Genomic DNA, 27,910 nt, shown 5'->3' with positions numbered 1-27,910 from the left:
AATAGCACCTTTTTTGCTCACTATTTCTTAGCTCAATGGACTCCATGCCCTCCCTTTTTTTACACATGCAAAACAGAAGAAGCTCTAGAAGTAAAAAATATAGAATCTATGTTATTGCCATTTTAATAGGATCTGTAATCCCGTATTTGTATTCCCCTGATAACCAAACCCTGAAATCATTTTATATTCCATACAACTTTAAAGTAAAAAATACATTTGGGGCTCAAAGAAGAAATCACAACGGAAATTAGAAAAGATCTAACAAATGAAAAATGAAACACAACATACCAAAATTTATGGGATGCTATGAAAGCAATAGTAAAGGGGAGATTTATAGCAGTGAATACTAAAAAAGAAAAGATCTCGGGGTGGCTGTGTGGCCAGTTAAGCGTCCAACTCAATTTCTGCTCAGGTCATGATCTCAGGGTGGTGAGATCAAGTCCCTTGTCAGGCTCCACCCTCAGCGGGGAGTCTGCTTCTCTCCTTCTCCCTCTCTCCCCACTCGCGCTCACTCGCTCTCTAAAATAAATAAATCTTTTTTAAAAAGGCGGGGCATGGGTGGCTCAGTCAGTTAAGCATCTGCCTTCGGCTCAGGTCATGATCCCAGGGTCCTGGGATGGAGACCCACATCGGGATCTGCTCAGCAGGGAGCCTGCTTCTCCCTTTCATTCTGCCTATCTCTGTGCTCGCCCCCTCTCTCTATCAAATAAATAAAATCTTTAAAAAATTTTAAAAATTAAAAAATAAAAAGATCTCAAAATCAACACACTACACCTCAAGGAACTAGAAAAAGAACAACCTAAACCAAAAGTTAGCAGAAGGAAGGAAATAATAAAGATTAGAGCACAGCTAAATGAAAGGAGAATAGAAAAACAAGACTTGGTTTTTTGAGAAGATCAACAAAATTGATAAGCCCTCACCCAGATTGAAAAAAAAAAAAAAGAAAATGCAAGTAACTGAAATGAGAAATGAAAGAGAGGATATTACAACTTACAAAAATAAAAAAGGATTATAAGAGAATAGTATAAACAATTATATGCTAACAGATTGGTTAACCCAGAAGAAATGGATAGAATTCTCAAAAACATACAACTTACCAAGACTGAATCATGAGGAAATAGAAAATCTAAATAGTCCTATAACTAAGGAGATTAAAACAGCAATCAAAAACTTCCCAACAAAGAAAAAGCCCAGGATCAGACGTCTTCACTGGAGAATTCTACCCAACATTTAAAGCATTAACCCAGGGGCGCCTGGGTGGCTCAGTTAAGCATCCAACTCTGGATTTTGGCTCAGGTCATGATCTCAGGACTGTGAAACTGAGCCCCACATCAGATTCCACTCTGGGTGTGGAGCCTGTTTAAGATTTTCTCTCTCCCTCTCCCCCTCCCCCGATCCGCCCTCTCTCCCTAAATAAATAAATAATGCCAATGCTCATCAAATTCTTCCAAACAACTGAGGATAAGGGAACACTTCCAGACTTATTTGAGGCCAGCACTACTCTGATACCAAAGCCAGACAAGGACCCTACAAGAAAATAAAATGACAGACTAACATCCCTAATGAATACTGATACTGACAAAATACTAACAAAATGAGGCTCCCTGCTCAGCAGGAAGCCTGCTTCTCCCTCTCCCACTCCCTCTGCTTGTGTTCCCTCTCTCGCTGTCTTCTCTGTCAAAAAAATAAAATAAAATCTTAAAAAATAAATAAATAGAGGTGCCTGGGTGGCTCAGCCATTAAGCGTCTGCCTTCAGCTCAGGTCATGGTCCCAGGGTCCTGGGATCGAGCCCCGCATCAGGCTCCCAGCTCAGCAGGAAGCCTGCTTCTCCCTCTCCCACTCCCCCTGTTTGTGTTCCCTCTCTTGCTGTGTCTCTCTCTGTCAAATAAATAAAATCTTTAAAAATAAATAAATAAATAAATAAAAATACTAATAAAATGAGTTCAATAGCACATTTAAAGGATTATACACCATAACCAAGTTGGATCTATCCCTAGAATGCAAGGATGATTCGACATACAAAACTCAATTGACAGAGTATACCACATTAACAGAATAAAGGACAAAAACAATATGATCATCTCAATTGATGCAGAAAAATCATTTAACAAAATCAATACCCTTTCATGATAAAAACATTCAATGAACTAGGAACAGAAGGAAACTATCTCAACATAATAAAGGCTATATATGAAAAGCCCACAGCTAACATCATACTCAGTGGTTAAAGACCGAAAGCTTTTCCTCAAAGATCAGGGAAAAGGCAAGTATGCCCACTCCTGCCATTTCTATCCAACATACTATTGGAAATCTGGAAGGACTGGAGACACTAATCTAAATTCCAGGTGTTGACAACTGCACAGGTAGCCAGATCCTGCATGTGAGGCATCGCCATTATACCAACAAGGATTTGATAAGGGGGACATTCTGAGCAGTCACTTGATAACCAATTGGACAAGAAAAAGAAATAACAGGATTATAACAAACTCAAAAACTGTGCACCAAAGGAAACAATCAACAGAGTAAAAGACAATCCACAAAACAGCAGAAAATACCTACAAATCATATATTCAGTAAGGGGTTAATATGCATAATATGTAAGGAACTCCTACAACTCAAAACAAAAATGACCCAATTCAAAAGTGGGCAAGACTTGAATAGACAGTTCTACAAAGAAGATATATAAATGGTCAAAAAAAAAATGAAAAAAATGTGCAACATCACTAATCATTACAGAAATGCAAATCAAAACCACAATGAGATATTACCTCACAACCATTTAGATAATCACTAATAAAAGAGCAGAATGATGAACATAAAGAGAAATTAGAACCCTGATGCATTGCTGGTAGGAATGTAAAATGGTGCAGCCCCTACAGAAAAACAATATAGAGGTTCCTCAAAAAATTAAAAAATTCCTCTTCCTGGGTAATATCCAAAAGAATTCAAAGCAGGATCTTGAAGAGATATTTGCACACCCATGTTCATTGCAGCATTATTTACAATAGCCAAGAGGTAGAAACAACCCAAATGTCCATGGACAGATGAATGGATAAAGAAAATGTGGTATATACATACAATGAATATTACGCAGCCTTAAAAAAGGAGGAGGTCACATGATAGAACATAAGTGCACACTGAGGACACGATGTCGAGTGAAATAAGCTAGTCACAGAATGACAAATACCGTGATTCCACTCACATGAAGGATCTAAAGTAGTTAAAATCACAGAAATGTAAAGCAGAAAGATGGTTGCCAAGGTCTGGAAGGGAGGGAGAAGGAAGAATCAATGCTTACTGGGCATAAAGTTTGAAAAAAGAAATGAAGATGGGAAAATTTGTAAGAAAGGAAACAAACACACTTAAATGTAGCCTCCATAGACTATAAAATGTATGATTAACAATCAACATATATTGCACACTCTGGTCCCAACTTCATAAATACTGATAAAGAGGTATGTCTAGAAGAAGGCACTGACTAAAGTTGGATGTAAAATACATACATTAAAAGTAGCAGATGCAAAAGAGGGTAACCAGAGAAAGTAAGTGGGAAGGTAGGGAAACCCTTTAAGCCCACAACAAACAGGTACAAACAAAAGAGCTTTAGATGGCCTCACAGCAGGTAAGAGGTTACAATCTTCTTTAATAAGATAACATGAGTAATTCAAGTTGGAATAAAGTCATTCACCTTAACCAAAAATAACCACCCAGCTGCAAAGAACAACTACCAACTAAAAGGGACTGAACCCTTTAAAAGATACAGGGAACCTGAAAGCAAGAACCCTTCTGGAACTAGGATAGGAACTAGCAACGTGGGACATTTAAACAGTGTAATACAAAAATTCAAACCTATTACATCTCTTTGACAATCAGATGTCTAATGTGTGCACTCCAACATATAGCTAATAGCAATCCAGGGTCTACATTATCCAGCATATGGAAACCTACCTGATGGTAGTGAGCAGAGGAATCTCAGAGGATATACAGCTGCTGTCAAAGATTCTGCAAAACAAAGATCAAGAACAAAGTAACACCCTTTTTACTGTTTCTTAAAAATTTTCTGAAAGAAAATCAGTGTATTTAACAAGTTTTTCATTGGTTCATGACATGAAATATGATTGCTACTTTATATAGAATCAGGATTTAACAAGCTTCAGCTAATATATTTAACAAAAATTACAAGAAATATCATAAAATTCAGTGCTTTATAGTTTGGTGTAGAAATAATTTATTTAAACACTATTACCCCAAATTTAAAATGCACATTATAAAGTGATAATCTGGATTCTATATTGAGATTCACAATAATTATAGATCATATATAAAGGGATGTGGTCTGAAAATGTACAAATAACCTAAAAGTTTTTGCACATATCAAGAGCAATTTCCCCATGAGACTCATTAGTTGAGGGACTGAACAGTGTCATTTCCAGATGCTGGCAAGACTATGACTGACCAGTAACCACGGGGAGGAGTTCTTGTGGGGTAGCTCGAAGAGTCCAGAAGCCTCCACTAGGTAAAGAAACTAACCACATCACACCACCTCCCCCTTCTTCTTGCACCTAGCAATTCCAGTGTAGTTTCTTGGCACCTACAGCTTATTGCCTAATTAGATTACTAGAAAGCTAAATCACTAACAGCTAATGTAAACTCTGCAGTGCAAATGAACAGGAATGGTTAAAATTGGTAGCTTCTGAGACAAAGAAAACTGTATGGGTAGAAAGGGGACAATACGCTGCCACTGTCTAGTGACTAAATCTCTTAATGTACCCTCCTGGTAATGCTCACAAACTTTACTAGAAATTGGGCACAGTTTCTAGTAAACTGTCACAAAGTGAAGACCATGCTCTTCCCAAAAGAAGAGTCTAAACAGAAATTAGATGCCTTTCTAAAGCTTGGCCCACAGTATACATTCAACAGATACTTGCTGAATGAATAATGAATGAACTCCAGAATCACTTACAGTAAAACTCTTATAAAATGACAAATGCTTATAATGCTAAGAAAATCAGGGATTATAGAATCATTTCCTTTGTGGTTGTATTAACTTCTCTACATTTCTTTTATTGTCATTATTTTCTGCTTTTGGTTCAACTGGTTTATATTACATTTTTAAAGCCATTTTTAGGAAGTAGCTATAGAAAGGTACCAAAGCTAAAACCATAAAACTGTATCCAATCGTTTGTACAGAAGTCCAATTATTACTATCTTTTCTGCCTGCCCATGGCCTGAGGCTCTGCAATTTCCACTGAGCACTTCATGTGTAGAGTAGACCCCACTAGCCCCAACCTAAGAGTTTGTCCCTATGTTAAAATTATCTTTCTTCCAACATATCACAAGCCTGGTTTTATTGGGACTTCTGGGATCATTCAGTGCTGAAAGGAAAGCCTGACATCTACCCCCTGGGGTACCTACAGACCTTCCCTGCCAAACTCAAGGAAATTTCCAGGCCCCAGAACTGCTGAAAAACCTTTAAATACAGGTTACTGATTTGGCCAGGAACATAGAAATGGCTACAAAACAATAAAACTAGCAATTTAATAGGGAGCAGTAGTAAACAAAGCTACTGGTTTACACTAGCTACAGACTCTTTAGATTCCTTAACAATGCATTTCTGGGTGGCTCAGTGGTTAAGCGTCTGCCTTCGGCTCAGGTCATGATCCCAGGGTCCTGGGATCCAGCCCTGCATCGGGCTCCCTGCTCCGTGGGAAGCCTGCTTTTCCCTCTCCCACTCCCTCTGCTTGTGTTCCCTCTCTAGCTATGTCTCTGTCAAATAAATAAAATCTTAAAAAAAAAAAAAATGCATTTCTATCTCCCCAATTTACCTCAGCTTACAATCAGCACATGTGGTCACTACTCTGTTACCAGTAAGAGGTGAAAAATAGGCAGAAGCGATGCTCTTTGTGTGTTCAGTCAAAGAAATCAAAGGCTGGCTTCTCCTGGGATTCAGGTGCCTTGTATCATAAATATGAATATCCCTGTAAGCGGAGGAATAATTCTCAGTGTTGCCACAGTACATGTAGTGAGCTCTCAAACAGCGCTGAACACACACATAGAATACTTATTACATTGAAGAACACTCTGATCTGTAATAATTTTACAAACACTATATAGATAAAAAATGAAATATTAGAAAAATTCCATAACTACAGAATATATATGAAGCCAGTGGATAATACTGAGACAAGATTCTAGTTGGTTTTCCAATCTCTCAGAAGAAAATAAAAACATGGACCAAGTTATAGGTCACATATTTTTTTTTTTACAAGTTTTTTTTTTTAACTTTTTTTTTTTTAAGATTTATTTATTTATTTGAGAGAGAGAGTATAAGCAGGGGGAGAGGCAGAGGGAGAAGCAGACTCCCCACTGAGCTGGGAGCTGGACATGGGGCTCGATCCCAGGACCTGGAGATCATGACCTGGGCCGAAGGCAAACACTTAACCATCTGAGCCACGCTACAAGTTTTCTTCTCAAAAGACTAGAAGTAAATGAATATGGGGGCACCTGGATGGCTCAGTCGGTTACGCATCTGCCTTTGGCTCAGGTCATGATCTCAGGGTTCTGGGATCAAGCTACGCATTGGGCCTGCTCAGCAGGGAGTCTGCTTCTGCCCCTCCCCTCTGCTCGTGTTCTCTCTCTTTCAAATAAATAAATAAAATCTTAAAAAAAAAAAAATAGTAAATGCACATGTCAAGGAAAACAAAAATGTGTTTTTGTTTTAATACTTTCACTATTCATTAAATCCAAAATAATCTTTTTTTTCAAAAGAATCTCTCTTTAAAAAAAAAATCAACTCAAAAAACCTCAATTGTCGTAGAAAGAAAAATTATTTAGCTATATGGGTATCACAGAAGTCAGTTATCTTTGACATCCAAACTACAGCAGTAGTCCCTCGGGGCACCTGGATGGTTCAGTCGGTTAAACGTCCGACTCTTGGTTTCAGCTCAGGTCATAATCTCAGTCCTGGGATCAAGCCCGGCATCGAGCTCTGCACTCAGCAGAGAGTTGGCTTGAGGATATTCTCTCTCTCTCTCTCCTCCCTCCCCCCCACTTGCACTCACTCTGTCTCTAATAAATAAATCTTTAAAAAACAAATAGAACAGTATTCCTAACTTTAAAAGGCATAAATCACAAAACTTTATGAAGAACATACCTCAATCCTGCAGTGATAAAATACTGTCTATGCACTGGGTGGACATGAACAGTTCTTATTTTGCTCAAAGAAGAATTGATAAGTTTCTCGTAAGAAGTTCCAGATGTCCGTCTATCTACCAGTGATATATTTCCATTCCAGTGTCCTACTATTAAAGTGGAGGCATCTTCTCCCAAGAAGTCAAAAGAGGAAAAGCTACTTCTTTCATCTCTATATACCTAAGGATACAAATAACAACCAACGTATAAATTCTTTGGTAAAAAAGTTATAAAACACTTTACCTAATAATTTCATTTATCCTCCCATCATCCCACAGAAAGCACAGGGCAAAATGATCATCTCGTTTTACAGAGATGGAAACCAAGGCACTGATCAGCTGTGAGACTCACCTACAATCAAATGGCCCATCCACCCATCTCAGGGTTACATGCCAAATCTCTTAAATCCAATAAACCTCAGCTGCAGATCTATTCTGTGACACTTACTAGGAAATGAACTAAATGTGAATTCCACCCAACTGAAATACCTTAATATACCAAGTAATTTTGCCAACCAAGTCCAAATATATATGGCCAAATGCTCATCACTCATTCACTCTTGGTAGAAGTGTAAATAAATAAATAACAAATTTCTGACAACTAATCAGAGTACATGTATCAAAATATTTAATGCTTGTACCCTCTGACCCAATAATTTATCTAAGATATATATAAAGACGCCTATTGCAAGACTGCCTATAATAGCAATAAGAAGCAACCTAAATGTCCACCAAAAGAGACCTGTTTAAATAAATGATGGTACATCTCTACTTTGAAACATCATGCATTGCTAAAAAGAATGAGACAGATTTGTACTACAATCTGTCCATACTACCAAGTGAAAAAAGCAAGTTGCAAAAATGTATATAGTATGAATCCATTAGTGCAAAGGAAAAAAACTCTACCTCCATATGCTTGTAAGTATATGCGCACTTTCTGGAAGCATACCTAACCACAATTCTTAACACTGAATCACTAGTTGCTGATTTTTAGTTTTAATAAAAAGTTATATATACTATTATAAACTGAGGTTAACAAATTAATATACCGAAGGCATCACAACCCCTGTACATCCAAAAAAGCCTCAAATGAAACCTGAAGTATTCAGTCAGTATATTAAAATGGCTAAGTGCAGGAGCTTAATTGCAGTGGAGTCAGACCCAAGTGAAAATTCTAGCACTGCCATTTATGTCCCTGAGCAAGCCAATAAACCTCTTTACCTCAGTTTTCTCAACTGTTAAATGGGGATAACATTACTTATTTCACAGGGTGTTATAAGGTTTAACAACATATATATAAAGCTCTCAGATTAATGCCTAACACAAGGTAACTGTTCCATCAGTAGTATCAGGGGCACATTACTTATACATGCAACAACATGGATGAATCTTAGAAGTATTATGCTAGGTGAAAGAAGCCAGACATAAAAAACTTCATACCATATGACTCCATTTATTTGACATCTTGGAGAAGACAAAATTATAGGGACAGTAATCATATCAGTGGTTGTCAAGTGTGGGAAGGGGGAGGGGACTGACTACAAAAGGTCACAAGGTGATTTTTTTCAGGTGATGGAAATTTTCTGTATCTTGATTGTGGTGGCAGTTACATAGGTGTAAACAATTTGCCAAAACTCACAGAACCATACACTTAAAAGGATAAATTTTATTGTATATAACTTATACCTCAATAAACCTGACTTTAAATATGTAAGTGGAGAAACTTTACAACTCAGTACTAAAAAGATAGATAACCCAATTAAAAATTAGGCAAAGAATCCAACATTTAGAGAAATCAACAGTTCTCTAAATAAATACAAAGGGCCAATAAGCAGGTGAAAAGACACTCAGCATCATTAATCATTAGGGAAATGAGACACTCAGCATCATTAATCATTAGGGAAATGAGGGTCAAATCCATAATGGCATATGACTTCATACTCACTAGGATGGCTACAGTCACCAGCAGTAAGTGTTGGCAAAGATGTGGAAAAATTGGAATACTCATATATTGTTGATAAGTATGTAAATAGTGAAGCCACTTTGGAAAACAGTTTGATAGTTCCTCAAAATATTAAACACAGAGTCACCATATGACCAAGGAACTCCACTCCTAGGTATATACCCAAGAGAAATGAAAGCATATGTTCACACAAAACTTGTACATCAAAAACAAACAAACTTGTACATCAATGTCCATAACAACATTATTTTCAATAGTAAAAAATGGAAACAATCCAAATGTTCATCAACTAATGAATGGATGAGTAAAATGTGGTATATCCATACAGTGAAATATTACTCAGCCATAAAAAGGAATGAAGTAACGACACATTCTACAACATGGATGAACTTTGAAAACATTGTTATGTAAAAGAATGCAGTCACAAAAGACTACAAATTGTGAGATTCCATTTATATGAAATGTCCAGAAAGGTATATACTGCCTGGGTGGCGCAGCTGGTTGAGAGGCTGATTCTTGTTTTCAGCTCAGGTCACGATCTCGGGTTCCTGGGATCGAGTCCTGAGTTAGGCTCCATGCTCAGCACAGAGTCTATTTCAGGATTTTCTCTCTCTCCTTTTGCCTCTGTCCCTCCCCTTGCTCATTCATGCACTCCCTCTCAAATAAATCTTTTTTTTTTTTTTTAATTTGAGAGAGAGAAAGAAAGATTGAGAGAATGAGTGGGAGGAGGGACAGAGGGAGAAGCAGATTCCCGGCAGACCAGGGAGCCCGATGCGGGACTCAATCCCAGGACCCCAGGATCACAACCTGAGCTGAAGGCAGATGCTTAATCGACTGAGCCACCCAGGTGCCATCAAACAAATAAAGCCTTAAAAAAAAAAAAAAAAAAGAAAGACAAACACACACCCAACATCACCCTCAATGGTGAAAAATTGAGTTTTTCATCTAAGATCAGGAACAAGGCAAAGATGTGTACTCTAACCAGTTTTATTCAACATAGTACTGCAAGTCCTAGCACAATAGACAAAAAGAAATAAAAGGCATCCAAATTGATACGGAAAACATAAAACTGTCACTGTTTGCAGATGTCAGGATACTATACATAGGAAACCCTAAAGACTCCACCAAAAAGCTATCAGAAGTAATAAATGAATTCAGGAAAGTTGTGGGATACAAAATTAATATAAAGAAATATGTTGCATTTACATACACTCATAATAACAAAGTAGCAGAAAGAGAAATTAAGAAAACAATTCCATTTACAATTGCACCAAAAAGGGGTGCCTGGGTAGCACAGCTGGTTAAGTGTCCAACTCTGGGTTTTGGCTCAGGTCGTGATCTCACAGTTGTGAGGTGCTCACTTAGTGCGGAGGCTGCTTGAGACTTTCTCTCCCTCTCCCTCTGTCCTTACCCCACCCCCACTCTCTCTCTCTCAAATAAATAAATAAATCTTAAAAAAAATTGCACCAAAACGAATAACTAGGAATAAATTTATTTTATTTTTTTTAAAGATTTATTTATTTGACAGAGAGAGACACAGCGAGAGAGGGAACACAAGCAGGAGGAGTGGGAGAGGGAGAAGCAGGCTCTCCACCGAGCAGAGAGCCCGATGTAGGGCTCGATCCCAGGACCCTGGGATCATGACCTGAGCCGAAGGCAGACACTTAACAACTGAGCGAGCCACCCAGGCGCCCCTAACTAGGAATAAACTTAACCAAGGACATAAAAGACCTGTACTCTGAAAACTATAAAATGATCAAAGACATCGAAGATGACACAAATGGAAAGATATACCATACTCACAGACTGAAAGAACCAATACTGTTAAAATGTCCGTACTACTCAAAGTAATCTACAGATTCAGTGCAATCCCTATCAACATACAAAAAGCATTTTTCAGAGCTAGAACTAACAATCCTAAAATCTGTATGGAACCATAAAAGAATCCAAATAAACAAAGCAATCTTAAGAAAGAACAAAGATGGGGAGGATCACAATCCCAGATTTCAAGATATATTACAAAGTTGTAGTAATCAAAACAGTATGGTATGGAACAAAAACAGATCAACGGAGCAGAATAGAGAGCCCAGAAATAAACCCATGATTATATGGTCAATTAATCTATGACAAAGGAGGCAAGAATATACAATGGGGAAGACAGTCTCTTCAATAAATGGTGCTGGGAAAACTGGACAGCTACATGAAAAAAATGAAACTGGACCACTTTCTGACACCATATACAAAAATAAACCCAAATGGGGGTGCCTGGCTGGCTCAGTTGGTAGAGCATGCTACTCTTGATTGTGTCATCATGAGTTCAAGCCCCATACTGGGTGTAGAGCTTCTTTAAAAATTAATTAATAAATTAGTAAAAACTGAAAATGGATTAAAGACCTAAATGTGAGATCTAAAAATCATAGAACTCCTTGGGGCACCTGGGTGGCTCAGTTGGTTAAGCAACTGCCTTCGGCTCAGGTCATGATCCTGGAGTCCTGGGATTGAGTCCCACATCGGGCTCCCTGCTCAGCAGGGAGTCTGCTTCTCCCTCTGACCCCCCCATGCTCTCTCTCATTCTCTCTCTCAAATAAATAAATAAATAAAATCTTTAAAAAAATAAAACCATACAACTCCTAAAAGAAAACATAGGCAGTAATCTCTTTGACACCAGACTTAGCAACATTTTTCTAGGTATGTCTCCGAAGGCAAGGGAAACAAAAGCAAAAATAAAAGAGATTACTGCCTAATTTTGCTAAGTGAAATTAAGTCAGAGAAAGACAAATAGCATGATTTCACTTATATGAAATCTAAAAAACGAACAAAACAAAAAAAGCAGAAACAGACCATAAATAGAACTGGTGATTGTCAGAGGGATTCGAAGGGGTGGGCGGAGAATAGGCAAAATGAGTGAAGGGGAATGGCAGATACAGGCTTCTAGTAATGGAATAAATACAGGAATAAAAAAGGATAAAATGTACAGCATAGGGAATACAATCAATGGTAATGTAGTAGCATTGCATGATGACAGATGGTAGCTACACTTGTGGTGAGCACAGCATAATGTATAGAGTTGGTGAGCCACTATGTAGTACACCTGAAACTAATGTAACATTGTGTGTCAACTATAATAAAAAAAATAGTAATACAAAATAAAAGCTTTTACATAAATTAAAAAATAGTAAGAGCAAACACTTATGTGTCTGGTTGTATTCTGACCACTTCATTAATCTGCCTCAAGTCATTCAATCCTCATGACAACCCTATGAGGTAGGTACTATTACCATCCCATTTCACAACTAAGGAAATGGATGCACAAAGAGGTTAAATAACTTCCAAGGTCACACAAGTAGTAACAGATGGTCTGGGATTCAAACTTAAGTAGTGTACTTCTAAAGTTCCTATTCTATATCACTTCACCCACTCTGGTATAATAATCATTCATGTGGCATTTCATAAAGAATCCAGAATATCATCTCAAGTCAATATGTAAACACATTAACATTTACCTCTTCAAAAATAGCCCTCGAAAAATCCCCACAGCGTAACGTGCCATCATAGCTCAGTGACAGTATGTGAGCCGGATTCGCAGGTGAGAAGTAAAGACAACTAACTGGCTGACTGTGGGGCTGGAAAACATAAACTCCACCTTCTTTAGATTGGTGAGTCTGTAAGAGAGTTGGGAGCAGGGAGAGAGACAAAAACTAGTGAAAAGTAGTAACACTTTGTGTCATTAAACTATTTATTACATTCTGTATTACATTCAGTCTTTTCTTAGTCTGTAATTATGCCCACCTCATTCAGAAGGTCAGAACTAAAAACTTTCTATTATCACTAAATTACTTTTTTCTAATTTTCAATCCAACAATACTGTCACATTTAACAGTTTCCAGCAACTAGCAAACTAGTTTTCTCATAATGCAGAAGGAAAAAAATTACTGTTTATTATGACTTTAGTTCATGAAATCCTCAGGAAATGAGAAATCTGCTCTTTATTTCACATACAGCATAATTCCCTAATACTAAAAACATATCAATACCATTACTACTTTGCTTCCTCAGCATGCTTCTATAAATCAGTCTAAGCACAATTTTCATAAGGTATTTGGTCCTGACACAAAGTGATAATTTAAAAAATATTTTATCACTGGGGCTTCTGACGACCCTTGATTTCAACTCCGGTCTTGATCTCAGGGTCATGAGTTCAAGCCCCATGTTCTATCCCCTAAATATACCATGAAAAATGCATGTATTTCAATTCCACATTAATATTATTACTACTTCTAGGGATTATCCTTTCCACAACTGGATTACCAATTCCTAAATCATCACTTCTCAGACCTGGATAAGCTATATTCCTATGCCATATGTCATATTATGAATCAGAACTATCATCTCCAAATCTGGCTTAATCTGCTCTGAAATACTCAAGCATTTTTGTTTTCTTCTTTTTTTATTTTAAATTTAAACAGAAGAATTTTTTTAAAGGAAAGAAAGGGAAAAAATTATAATCATATTCACTCCTCATCCTACCCAGAGTTAACCACTGTAAATATCTTCACATACTTGTGTATACCGTTTTTTAGAAAAACAAAACTCTCCATTGTTATAAAAAACCTAAATACAGAAATGTAGAAAGACAATTATTAAAAATCACTCCAAATCCAAAATTACCTAAAATTATCATTAAAATACTAAGCTATTATATCTTTATATGTACTTAAACAGAATGACAGAGAAGAAATTTAGAAAAAAATAAGATCATGCTACATATGCCATTTTTAATAGTATTAAATTTAACTACACTTCAAAATAATAAAAGAAAATCAGGCTGAAGGAATTTTTGAAGTTTGAGTACAGCTGGGGATTAGGGGCACCAACTCACCATGCAGTTGAACCACATATAACTTTTGACTACCCCAAAACTTAACTACTAATACCCTACTGTTGACTGACATCCTTAATAATAACATAAACAGTCAATTAACACATTTCGTATGTTATGCATATTATATACTGTACTTTTACAATAGAGTACGCTAGAGAAAAGAAATAATAAAATCATAAGGAAAAGAAAATACATTCACAGTACCGCATTGTTTTTCAATACTGTAAGTTTATGTCATCTGTTTACTAGATAAATCATGTCAGTACCTGTCAATATTATCTTATATGATACAAAACACTGCAGATATTATACATATTACTAACACTAAACATCAAAAATGAAAACATGTGAAAAACAAATTCATATTTACTGACAGGTGTAACAACTCATGCATTGATAATAAAGTGGCAATAGGACTGCTTTATGATAGCCTAGTGTAATCAATACAATAGCTTCACAGCCTAGCCTATACACTAATGAATGACTCCCTATATTATGGTATATGGTATTACAGTCATATTCACAAGGCAGTACTGGAAAGTTACTTTTTTTAAAAAAAAAAGCCACTTATCTGTGATGATAGGCTGATAGTTTCTTCAATAACAAGAGAGAAAGATATACTCTATGGTAATATAATTCTTTGAAAGCAAAATTATAAAACAGTAAGAAAGCTAACACATTATTAATTTTATATTAAATACTATCCACCTTATGCCTATGTAAGGAAAGGCTATCCACTTCCATACAAGTCTTGCACACGATGTTCTACACAATGACTACTTAGGCGATGAGGATGATAATGACACAAAAATGTCTCATATACTTCTTGCTGTATAGTTGTACAGTTACTAGATTTTCACATGAAGACAGACACATATACAACAGATAAATTTATTTTATTTTATTTTTTTAAAGATTTTATTTATTTGAGAGCATGAGAGAGAGAGAGAGACCACGAGCAGGGGGAGGGGCAGAGGGAGAAGCAGACTCCCTGCTGAGCAAGGAGCCCGATATGGGACTTGACCCCAGGACCTTGGGATCATGACCTGAGCCGAAGGCAGACGCTTAACTGACTGAGCCACCCAGGCATCCCACAACAGATAAATTTATTAACTGTACAGCAGGATGACTATTTACTAAGTGGAATGGATCATCATAAAGGTCTTCATCCTCACTGTCTTTACGCTGAGTAGGCTGAGGATGAGGAAGAGCTGGGTCTTGCTGTCTCAGGGGTGACAGCAACAGAAGAGGTGGAGAAGGTAGACGGAGAGGCAGGAGAGGCAGGCACACTGAGTGTAACCTTATGGAGTACATCATAATTTCTGACTTTTTTGTTTTTTCATATCTCTAAAAATATTTCTATATATATAGTACCAATTCTTCCACCATTTGCTTTAGTTACAGTGCCCATACCATAGAAGGGTCCATGTTGTAAAAGTCAAAAGCAGCCTTGAATAATCAAAATGCTTCTGCCAGATTGACTAATGTCAATTTGTTTTCTAAAACTGCTTCATCATGTGGCACTGGTTCAGAAGCACTCACCTCCAACAAGCATTCTTCTCTTAATTCCTCTCTCTGGTGAGGAGTCTTTTGGCTCTTGAATTCCTCCAAGATCCATATCCTGAAACGCTTCACTCCCACCATTTTTGCCATAACCACAATCTCTTTCATGATTTCCTTGTCTCTGTCATAAATCCTGTGAAGTCATGTACAACATCTGGACATAGTTTTCTCTAGCAGGAATTTATTCTTTCAGGCTTGTTTTCATGGCTTCTTCTATAACAACAATGGTATCTTCAATGGTGTTATCTTTCTAGACTTTCATGTTTTCTCTGCTGAGGTTCTCTTCCATAGTGTTGACAACCTTTTCTATAGAGTACCATGTGCTATGAGCCTTAAAGGTCCTTAATGACCCCTTGATCTAAAGGTTGAATTAGAGACACAATGTTTGGGGGCAATACTTTCATGCCTTTGGTGTTGAACTCATGGGGTTCTGTGTAGCCAGGGGCATTGTCCAATATCAAAAGAACTTTAAAAGGCAGTCCCTTACTGACAAAGTACTTCCTGACTTCAGGGAAAAAGCATTAACGAATCCAATCCAGAAAAGTGCTCTTGTTTCCAGGACTTCCTGTTGTACAGCCAAGACTGGCAGCTCATGTTTATCTTTTCCCTTCAAGGTTGGGGGTTAGCAGCTTTATAGATGAGGGCAGTCCTGATCACAAACCCAACTGTATTTGCACAGAAGAGTAGAGTTAGCCTATTCCTTCCTGCCTTCAATCCTGGTGCTCACTTCTCTTCCTTACTAATAAATGTCCTTTGTGGCACTTTTTTTTTTTTCCAGAATGCACTTTCCTCTGAATTAGAAACCTGTTCAGGCAGATACCCTTTCTCAGTAATTTTCTTAATGGTGTCTGGGAACTTGTCTGCAGTCTTGGGTCAGCAGATGCTGCTTCTCCTGTTACCCTGACATTTTTTAAGACAAACTTCTTTCTAAAATTATCAAACCATCCTGTGCTGGCATTAAATTCTCCAGCTTCAGATCTTTCACCTTCCATTTGTTTTGTCATATGATGACTTCAATTTTTCTCAAATCATATTAGTCTACAGGTATGTCTTTCTTTTTTTTTTTTTTTTTTTTAATGTTTTTTTATTTATTTATTCATGAGAGTCAGAGAGAGAGAGAGAGACGCAGAGGCAGAGGGAGAAGCAGGCTCCCCGCCTAGCAGGGAGCCCGATGTGGGACTCGATCCCAGGACCCTGGGATCATGACCTGAGCCGAAGGCAGACGCTTAACCATCTGAGCCACCCAGGCGCCCCCAGGTATGTCTTTCTTAGAGCAATCCTATACCCACATAAAAGCAGCATCTTCAATACGAGATAAAAAGGTATTTTGCAAAAAGTACAAGGCTTTCCACATCTGCTGGAGTAGCTGCAGCAAGGGCTTTACAAATTTTTCTTTTTTTTTTTTACAATAGTCCTTATGCTAGATTCATTTATCTTGAAATGCCGGGTAACTGCTGCTACCGACCTCAATTTATAGTATTTATCAAGCAATTCAACTCTTTCCTGTACTGTCCTGAATTTTCTGTTTCTTGGGCGCACTTTCCAGAATCACTAGTGGCACTTCATATGAGTCCTATGGTGTTACTCAAGGTGTATAGTATTGCACTAAAGACAATGAAAAATATGCAAGAATCTCGAGAGATCACTTTTTCAGCAATACACAATTTATGGGAGATAAACCATGCACATGGAGATGACTGGTGTTTCAAGGAATAGCTAGGAGATTTTTAGAGTAGTACAACAGTATAACAATAATTTTATGCAGTTATGATTTAATACTGCATTTCTACATTTATTTACATTTCTCTTGACTATGAATGGTGCCACATAGGATCTGTGTTTGCTGAAGATTTGAAAAATGTTAACTTTTTATAAAATAGATTTGTATATATTTTATGGTAGTAAATGAAAAAATAGACTAGTATCTACATGTATTTTATGCATTCATGACACACCTTTTTTAATTTTTTCAGTATTTCTAAGCTACATGGTTCATCTACAAGTTTTTTTCAAATTGTCACAAATCTCCAAAAAACTTTCCAATCCGTGTATAAGTGGACCCACACAGTTCAAACCATGTTAAGGGTCAACTGTATTTGTAACTATATCAAGCGATATCCCCTAAAAAGGAAAAAGTATAAAACAAAAGGAGTGGTAGTCATTATGCTTTATTTTTTTAACTATGTCTCAATTTTAGACATTTTCTGTTGATTGAGAGCATTATTTTCATCCCTTCACCAATCTCCCCTTTCTCCATCTCTATATTTTGTTATATTATTATTTTTATTTTGTCCAGGTTGATAACATTCACATCCAGTTCCATAAACATAGCTCATATAGCTATTTAATATTAGTTCTGCATTTGAATGGATTCAATGCCCATCACCAATTCTTTTGTCAAGCTTCTCCATACCTCAATTCTTAATTTTGATTTACTCTTAATTGGCTGAGATTTGCTCTTTTTTTTTTTCTAGATGAACTCACAGGTCTTGAATTTCTTGAGTTTTTTCACATGTGAGAATACCTACCAGCTGCCTTTAATTAGAAATGTATCTTGGGCTGCTAAGTATTCTGGGCCATACTTCCCTCAGAACTTTGTAGACATTACATGAAATACTGTTGTAGAAAACAGAAAAGCCCGACTCTTTCCCTTGAATATAATTTATTTATTCTGCCTAAAGAATTCTTTATCGTTTAAGTTTCAAGTTTTCCTAGAACATGGTATACACATTCAATCTGCCAATTCCATTGTGTCTTTTCAGAAGAATTCTCTTTGAATATATTTTCTGTTCCACTGTTGGGTCATCTTTGACTGTCTTCCCTTACCTATTGGCTTGTCTGTGTTCGAGATTACCTCAAATCTTTAATGTCTGTAATTTAGTTTTCAGCAATGTCTATTCTGTTCCTTGCTTTTGTCTATTTATTAGTTTCTATTTGATCTTCAATTTGCTTCCTTAGTTCTGCAATCCCCTTTTCCATCTCATTCTCTTGTTTTATCATCTTATTTCTGAGTATTATTTTACCAAATAATGTTATTAACTTGCTCCACAGCAGCACTGTCCAAAAGAACTTTCTGAGATGAAAAAAATGTTATATGTAGGCACTATCAATGTAGTATCCACTAGCTATGTGTGGCTATTAAGCACTTAAAAAGTGCCTAGTGTAGGGGCGCCTGGGTGGCTCAGTCGTTAAGTGTCTGCCTTCGGCTCAGGTCATGATCCCAGGGTCCTGGGATCGAGCCCCGCATCAGGCTCCCTGCAGGAAGCCTGCTTCTCCCTCTCCCACTCCCCCTGCTTGTGTTCCCTCTCTTGCTATGTCTCTGTCAAATAAATAAATAAAATCTTAAAAAAAAAAAAAGTGCCTAGTGTAACTGAAGAACTAAATTTTCTTTTTTAATTTAAATATAGTCTTTTTTAAAAAAAGATTTATTTATTTGAGAGAGAGAGGGAGAGCACATGAGCAGGTGGGGGAGGGGCAGAGGAGAGAGAGAAGCAGACTCCCCACTGCACAGGAAGCCCAATGCAGGGCTCGATTCCAGGACCCCGAGATCATGACCTAAGCCCAAGGCAGATGCCCAACTGACTGAGCCACCCAGGTGCCCCATAAATGTAAACAGTCTCTTAGAACCAGTAGCTACTATACTGAACAATAGAGTTCTACAGTCTGGAACTGAAAAGAATTTCCTTTCTTTCCTTGGGTTATGTTTCTCTTCTAGGTCTGTCTTTGCATGCTAGGTTCTTCTGTTGTTTTCGCAATAGTGTTTGTCTAGTTGCCAAGTCACTTCTTTTCCTTTCCATCATGCTTGAATTGCTCTGTCCATGTTAGATGCTCTGATATAATATGTTGACTCTTTCTCCCAGTATCTGACATCAGTTCATTTTTTCCTCAGAAAAAGACAGGCTTTCCTGTAACCAAGAGGAAAGATAGGGGGAGGGAGCAGGAGGAGGGAGGGAGGTAGGTGGTTTCAGCTGAAACAGTATGCTGTATTTGTTGGAATTCCCAGACAGGGAGATTCTATTCATTATTTTATATCAGGATTTATACCACCTACTTGGCAGGTTTCTGGGGAAGGACATGGCTTATACCACTCCCACAGACCAAGAAAATTTCCTTTGTAGAGAATTAGTCCTACTGTTCACTTTCCCCACTTCCCCTTTCCCCCCTTTCCCTATTCCTCACTCAAAAGAGGAAAAAATCTAAATATCTACTCAATGTACTTCTCTCTAGTTTTGAGAATATAGGTGAAAATCCTCAGGGTTTGGTCAATTCACCAATATGGATTTTGGTTGTAGGGCAAGGTAGAAGCTAAACTATGCTGTGGCCCCCACCCCCCAGCTGAGCTAAAGAAGTACACTGCATTGTTATACTTCTTCCTTACTGCTGTAAGTTTCTTTTTTTTTACTTACTGATTTGACTGCTTTTTACTCATTCTATGGAAAATTCCAATTGCCCATTTTAATCCGAATATACCAGGTTAACAGAGCTTCTAGGGGCACCTAGTTCAGTCGGTGGTGCATGCAACTCACGGTCTCAGGGTTATGAATTCGAGCCCCACATTAGATATTACTCTTAAGTAAAAAATAAAATCTTAAAAAAAAAAAAAAAGAGTACTTCTTACTACTTTAAACCTAATTGAATACAGGACCAGTTTGTTTTGAGCCTAGAAATGACTATCTGTGCACAGTGGATTGGAATAAGAAAACTGGAAATACAAGTACCATTTAAAACCAGTATGGTGCTTTTTTTTTTCCCCTAAGCGGCCTGAGGTGACCTCTGAAAATGGTTTGCTATTCGCTTGACCCAGAAAACCCTACGAAATCATGTAAATGAAGAGGTTCAAATCTTCATGTTCACTTTAAGAACACACGTGAAACTGCCCAGGCCATCAAGGGTATGCATATCCGAAAAGCCACTAAGTATCTGAAAGACGTCACTTTACAGAAACAGTGTGTACCATTCCGTCGCTACAATGGTGGAGTTGGTAGGTGTGCCCAGGCCAAACAGTGGGGCTGGACACAGGGTCGGTGGCCCAAGAAGAGTGCTGAATTTTTACTGCACATGCTTAAAAATGCAGAGAGTAATGCTGAACTTAAGGGTTTAGATGTTGATTCTCTGGTCATTGAGCACATCCAGGTGAACAAAGCCCCCAAGATGCGGCGTAGAACGTACAGGGCTCATGGTCGGATTAACCCATACATGAGCTCTCCCTGCCACATTGAGATGATCCTTACTGAAAAAGAGCAGATTGTTCCTAAACCAGAAGAGGAGGTTGCACAGAAGAAAAAGATATCCCAGAAGAAACTGAAGAAACAAAAACTTATGGCCCGGGAGTAAATTCTGCAGAATAAATGCAAATAAAAATAAAGAGAGAAAAAAATAAAAATAAAATAAAAATAAATAAAACCAGTATGGCAATTCTAAAAGAGGAGATGGGGCCCTGGCCCAGCATAAGCCCTCTTGTTCATTCCTTTGTGGTCTATACTCCAGCCATATGAACATTCTTCCAGGTCCTTAAATGTATCAGGTAGGTTTTCCCCTGCCTAAGGTCTTTGACATACTCTTCCCCTCGCCTGAAATACCCTTTCCCCTTTCTTTACTTGGTAAGAAAGGGGAAAGGAGGCTTGCCCTAATCCCCCAAATTAGGCCAGCCCCCTGTAGTGTGTTTTCATTTACACTACTTTTCCTTCAGGCCATTAATCACAGTATATAATTCACTCCACTTATCAAATATGTAATTATGTATTTGGCCATTATTTCATTAATGCTGCTTTGGCCACTAAATTCTAAAATCTAAGAGGGCAGACACAGTCTTTGCTCACAAATGTCTAATGGCTGGGAAATCATTAGAATATTACTTAGCACAAAATAATAAATGTGGAATGAATGAAGGAATGAATGGGTAATTGGGTGACTTAATAAAGGATAACTCAACTTTTGATTCCAGGTGACACTAGCAATCTGACAGAAAGTTAAGAGGAAAAACTGAGGGAGTGTCAAGGCAATTCAATGGGGGAAAGGATAGTCTTCTCAACAAATGACAACTGGATATTCATATACAAAAAAATAAACTTGGGCCCTTACCTCACATCATATTTAAAAATTACTCAAGACGAGGGCGCCTGGGTGGCTCAGTTGGTTAAGCGACTGCCTTCGGCTCAGGTCATGATCCTGGAGTCCCGGGATCGAGTCCCGCATCGGGCTCCCTGCTCGGCAGGGAGTCTGCTTCTCCCTCTGACCCTCCCCCCCTCATGTGCTGTCTCTCTCATTCTCTCTCTCTCAAATAAATAAATAAAATCTTAAAAAAAAAAAAAATAAAAAAAAAAAATAAAAATTACTCAAGACGAATCAGCAAACTAAATGTGAAAGGAAAAACTATAAAATTTTTAGAACAAAAAACCAGGAAAAGCTCTTTAAAGCTTGGGGCTGGGGCGCCTGGGAGGGATTGGCAGGGAGCCTGCTTCTCCCTCTCCCTCTGCTGCTCCCCCTACTTGTGCTCTCTCGCTCTCTGTCAAATAAATAAAAATAAAACCTTAAAAAAAAAAAAAAGTTTGGGGCTAGACAAAAATTTTTAAGATATAACACCAAAAGCACAATCCATTAAAAAATTTTTGACAAATTGGACATCATCAAAATTCAAAACTTTTGCACTTCAAAAGACAGCATTAAGGGAAAAAAAGACATCATTAAGAAAATGAAAAAATGTCAAAGACTACAAGAAATATTTGCAAAACACATCTAATAAAGAATTTGTATCTAGAATTTACAAACTCTTCTAATTCGATAAGACAAACCTAATAAAAAAAATTTAAAAATTAAAAAAAAAAGCCATTTCACCAAAGATATCCAAATGGCATAAAAGATGCTAAACATCATTAGTCATTAGGGAAATGCAAATCAAACCCACAATGAGATACCACTTCACATCCACCAGAAAGGCTATAATCAAAAAGACAGACAATAATAAACACTGGTGAGCATGTGGAAAAATTAGAACCCTCATATGTTGCTGGTGGGAATATTAAATGAGGCAATCACTTTGGAATGCAGTTTGGCAGTTCCTCAAAATGTTAACAAATTACCGTAAGACCCAGCAATTCTACCCCGTACCTACCAAGAGAAATAACACATATCCAAACAAAAATGTGTACACAAATGTTTATAGTAGCATTATTCAGAATGGCCAAAAAGTGGAAACAATCCAAATATCTATCAAGTGATAAAATGGATCAACAAAATCTGGTATAATTAAACAATGGAATACTGTTCAACAATTTAAAAAGAATGAAATACTGATATATACTAAAACATAAATGAACCTTGAAAACATAACTCTAAGAGAAAGAAGTTAACATAAAAGACCACATACTGTATGATTCTATTTATATGACATGTCCAAAAAGGGCAAATTTATGGAGATCTGCCTGGGAATAAGAGTAATTAATTGGGGGATTAAATCTAAGTAGCCAAGAGGAACCTTTTAGGAATGATGAAAATGTTCTAAAACTGGAGTATGAAGATAGTTATACAACTCAGTAAAGCTATTAAAAATCACTGAATTGTACATTTAAAACATGAATTTTATAATATATAAATTATGTTTTGATCAAGTTAATTTTGTTTTAAACTAGGGGAGCTGGGGGATGCACACAGGATAGCAGCAGTATTGAGTTTTAGACCTGCTCAAGCTGTTAACATGATGGCGAAGTGTCTGGGACAATCAAAAGGTTGACAGAGATACTAGACTATAGAGACCTAGTAATACAGACTTTGGAGTCACCAGGAAAGACATGACAAAGGGACTTTTATACATGTCTTCAACTCTGTACAAATCAATCTACCCTGAAAAGATTTTCACTTGACTATGCTAATTTTCTATTTTTCCTTTTCAAAGTTCTTCAACCAATGATCTTTATCCATTGCTTTCATTTCTTCCACTACCCCATTCTTTTTTATTCACTCAAAGTCTGTGTTCCTTCCTTACCTCATTGTTGAAGCTATTCTCTCAACTAATGATACCCCATTTTCAAAACCAATGGCCTTTACTCCCATTCTTTTTAACTTACTTGCAAGAAGGCTTGTCCAACTCTGACCCATGAAACTCATCTCTTAGCTTTTATTACCTTATACTATTTTTAGTCCTCTTCCCACTTCTCTACTTGTTTTATTTACCAAATACTTTTACCTCCCACCCTCACTCACACTTTATCACAGTAAGGAAGAACTTATGCTCCAAAAACAAACGAGAATTTGGTATTTATCTCTCTCTTCTTCTCACAAAATCTGTTTATTAACCCCAACCAGCTTCAAGTTACCATAGTGTCTTCATCTCCATTTATTGTCCTTATGGTATTTTTCAGGCCTTTGTTCTACTTTGCCAATAAGAAAATAAATTCAGAGAATATTAACTTGGCTTTTCCAATTTTGTGACCACCAAAAGCAATCCATGCAGAATTATATGTACAATGAAGGGAATTCAGTATCTGTTTGTAACTCATTAAAAAACAAATGGGATTATCCTAAGCAGATCCCTAGGAAGATATTTTTCCCAGTCTGAAGACTTTATTTTAAACATAATTAGAGGGTGCCTGGGTGGCTCAGTCGGTTAAGCATCTGCCTTCGGCTCAGATCATGATCCCAGGGTCCTGGAATCAAGTCTAGAATCCAGCTCCCTGCACAGCGGGGAGTCTGCTTCTCCCTCTGCCCTTCCCCTCTACCCCTCCCCCCTGCCCATGCTCCTGCGCGCTCGCACGCTCTTGAAAAATAAATAAATGAAAATCTTAAAATAAATAAATATAAACATAATTAGAAAACTAAGAACTCTGTGTGATCTTTTCATATATACATTTAAAGGTATAACAGTTTCCTGGCAATTAACTTATGCTCAGATGACTAATAATATTCAAATTAAAAATGTTAAAGTTCTAGAAAGCCAACTAAAATTTCTCAATTTTAAAATTCGGTATCACAAAGCACAAAACTATAAATCTCAACTAACATCTACAAACACGCGGCTCTAGGCTATTCTCCTATAGACTGTCTCAGTCAAATTTTATTAACTTCAAAAAATTAATAATAACTTACCAAATCCCAAAGTCCAACTTGCCCAGATTTGGCCCCAGCTGCCACCAAAGTTCTAATTTCTGATGGGTGGAGAGCCACAGAAAATATTGCGCCTTTGGTAACTTTATGAACAGTATCTTCATTAATGACCATGCCACTTAAATTGGCTTTATAGCTGAGGAATAAAAGTTAAATTTCAGAAGTAAAACCAATCAGGAGTCAAAATAACTAAAAGATGACTCAAAAAAGAAAAGAGACACAATTAGTAAATAGTCAACCTCCTAATAACCAAGGAAATCAAATTAAATAATGGGATACTATTTTTCACTTATAAAAGGTAGCAGGCTGCAGTTAAACATATACATTCATTAACAGTGCTAGTGGCAGAGTAAATTCATACAAGATTTTCAGAAGAAAAAAAGATTTTAGAAAACAATTCAGCAATGTATACTAAAAGCCACAAAAATGTCCATGATATTTGACTCATTAATCTCACTTCTGGAATCTATCCTAAAGAATTAACGCACAATCACACATATACACTTAAACATATGCACACATATAACTAAATATGCAACTAACCACACAAAACTAAATTGAAAATAATTCCAAATACCAACAGAGTCAGAAAAGATTAAATAAATGAAATAGTATACAATTATTCAATAAATATAAAGACTCTAGTAACATGAGATTAATATTTTGTAACTATATTAATGAAAAGCATAATGCAAATTTGTATATACATTAGAACATAATAAACTAAAAATGTACATGGATTCATTCACTTATTAAATAATGAGTAAATATATATTATGCACCAGGCACCGTTTTGGTTATTGAGACAAAATCCCTGCACTTAAGAAATTCATAGTGGTACTACATATGGCAATACTTGAAAGGAAACATACAAAAACAACAGTTGCTAGGGTGGAAATATTATGGGTTATCATTTCACCTCATTTGCAAAATTTCTTGTAATGGTATATAGTCTTTATAATTTAAAGACTGTAGAAAATATAAAACAAAGGCAAGGGATTTTAACTCACCTTTTAATATTAGCTAACTCCTTCTCAGTATTCTTACTACTTGTCTGAAACAATGAAAAAGACCAAGGTACTAAGTTAATATATGTACTGAAATTTCCTTAACAGATAATTCTAAAAGCTGTAAGCCCTTGCATGTGATACCTTGCTCACATTTGCCCAAGTCTGTAGAAATCTTTTAAATAGTTCACTGTCATCATCTCGATTTTCAGGAGTCATTTCTAAAGGCCCAGGAGGTAACAAAGGCTGTTATAAAAAATAAGAAAATAAAGAATGAGAAATAAAACAGGCTGATTGTTGCTCTGCCCTAGAATGTAAGTTTTTCACTACTTTACTTTCAATACCAACAACATAGGTGACACATCATTAGTATTCAAAAACAGTTGTTCAATGAATGATTGCCAGGTGTACCCTGTAAACTAATATATGTATTACCCCATTTAATCTTCATAATAATCCAGTGAATGAGATACCACATTTTAAAAAGATAGTAATGAAACTTAGAGAAGTTACCTTGTCCAAAGTTACACTGCCCAGAACAGGAGTTGCTGGGAATGGATTCAGATCAGTTCAATTTCATTACTCAGAGTAAAGTTATTATTCTATGCCAGTGTTTTTTTTTAAATCATAGGTTGTAACCCATGGATCATGAAATCATTTCAATATATTACAACCAGCAATGTTTTAATGAACAACGAAAGAACAGAAAATGCAAAAAGTACATCACATGCAGTAAGCGTTAAGTATCATTTCACAAGTGTTGCTTCAGTTGTGTGGCATTAATGAGTTCAGTGTAAATACATTTACCATGGGTGGAGGCTTCAGAAAAATTGGAAAGCTACTCTTCCCAAGCACCGTAATTTTCAATTAGCTCCCAAAGCACCAGTCTAATTAGTACTATCTTCTAATTTATAATTAAGCACTTAGATATAAAGTATTAAAAATAGTGGGTGCACTTGAATAAAAAATATCATTATAATATTATTTAGACAATAAACTTGGTAAATAAAACCCTTTCTATTCACTGATAGTACAAATTTATACTACAGCAAGAGGCTATCACTATTATCACATATTATGCATTATTAACAACATTAATACTACCATTTATTGCTTACTTCCTAAGTCCTTAACACAGTATAAAGAACTTTATAGATACTATTTCACTTAACTCCCACAACACCTCCTTAAAATTTCTATACTGTTGCCACTTTAAATATGGGGATACTGGGGCTCAGAAAGGTTAAGTAATTTACCCCTAATTCCATAGCAGGTAAGCCTGCAGAAATACAGAATCCAAACTAGTCTTTATGATTTTGAAATCTTACTCATTAAACAAGAAACAGTCCAGTATTAAATTAATGAAGTACAAATTAAACATAATTTAATGAACTTTTAATCTAGTTTCAAACATTTCAAACGTTTCAGTATTTTATTAAGCAATATATTGTTTTTGCACTTTCTTACATTTTCATCTGCTATTAATGTCGGCTGAGTTGGGGTTGCTGGTAAGGACACTCCTGAAGGATCTACTTTTAGTAATCTCATTGACCTTCTACATCCAGTCCCATTTTCTCTCTTCTTAGGCTTTTTTCTAAAGGAGTGGGGGAAAAAACCTCAAGTTATAAAACAGTTACATATATTTATTAATATTAAAGAGATAACTTCCAGCAATGTATCTCATAAATAAACTCACACATTACAAAGATGTATGTACATGACTACACTGATTTTAATTGAACATTTGTGTTTCCATGCTTTTAAATAAAATCATAAATGTTCATCACGGGGAGGTGAAAGGTATTAAAATAAATCATGGCATACATCTCTAAAAGAATAATATGCAACCATAGGAAGAATGAAATAGATCTTTGCATACTGATATGACATGAACTCTAAGATATAAGAAGCAAAAACAAGGTCCAGTACATGTTGAATATACTTCCATTTGTTTTTTTTAGAAAAAGGTTATGTACACACATACATTTGTACATGCTAAGATTACCTATGGAAGAATATACATGAAACTATTAACAGTGGTTTCTTCCAGGGAGAAGGCCTGGAGAACTAAGATCTAAAATGGAAAAGATATTTAAATGTTTCATTGCATTTCCTTCCATATACTCTACTTTCTTAAATCATATACATATCCCACTTTTTTTATGCACTGTTTTTTCATTTTAAAAAAGTAGTTAGGAACTTCCG

At 36.5% G+C, this 27,910-nt stretch overlaps 2 protein-coding genes across 5 annotated transcripts in view; one reads left to right on the top strand and one right to left on the bottom strand.

The window, feature by feature from the left end:
- WDR76 (WD repeat domain 76) overlaps window positions 1-27,910 on the bottom strand; it is a 57,124-nt gene that overhangs the window by 2,476 nt on the left and 26,738 nt on the right. For all 4 annotated transcript variants that reach the window (XM_032417069.1, XM_032417071.1, XM_032417070.1 and 1 more), the window contains 8 exons: window positions 27,173-27,299; window positions 25,850-25,951; window positions 25,709-25,752; window positions 24,681-24,834; window positions 12,658-12,816; window positions 7,155-7,372; window positions 5,827-5,979; window positions 3,950-4,003 (listed from right to left, as the gene is read on the bottom strand). In XM_032417069.1, coding sequence (XP_032272960.1) covers window positions 3,950-4,003; window positions 5,827-5,979; window positions 7,155-7,372; window positions 12,658-12,816; window positions 24,681-24,834; window positions 25,709-25,752; window positions 25,850-25,951; window positions 27,173-27,299 — 1,011 coding nt within the window. The remainder of the gene's footprint in view (window positions 1-3,949; window positions 4,004-5,826; window positions 5,980-7,154; window positions 7,373-12,657; window positions 12,817-24,680; window positions 24,835-25,708; window positions 25,753-25,849; window positions 25,952-27,172; window positions 27,300-27,910) is intronic.
- LOC116640233 (60S ribosomal protein L17-like) lies at window positions 20,342-20,964 on the top strand. Its single transcript, XM_032417075.1, has one exon. It carries the CDS (start codon window positions 20,493-20,495, stop codon window positions 20,931-20,933), a length of 441 nt encoding a protein of 146 aa, XP_032272966.1. The 5' UTR covers window positions 20,342-20,492; the 3' UTR covers window positions 20,934-20,964.

Source organism: Phoca vitulina, unplaced genomic scaffold, assembly GCF_004348235.1.
Source record: "Phoca vitulina isolate PV1807 unplaced genomic scaffold, GSC_HSeal_1.0 scaffold20, whole genome shotgun sequence".
Classification (NCBI taxonomy): Eukaryota; Metazoa; Chordata; class Mammalia; order Carnivora; family Phocidae; genus Phoca; species Phoca vitulina.
This window is presented reverse-complemented; position numbering and strand designations above follow the sequence as displayed.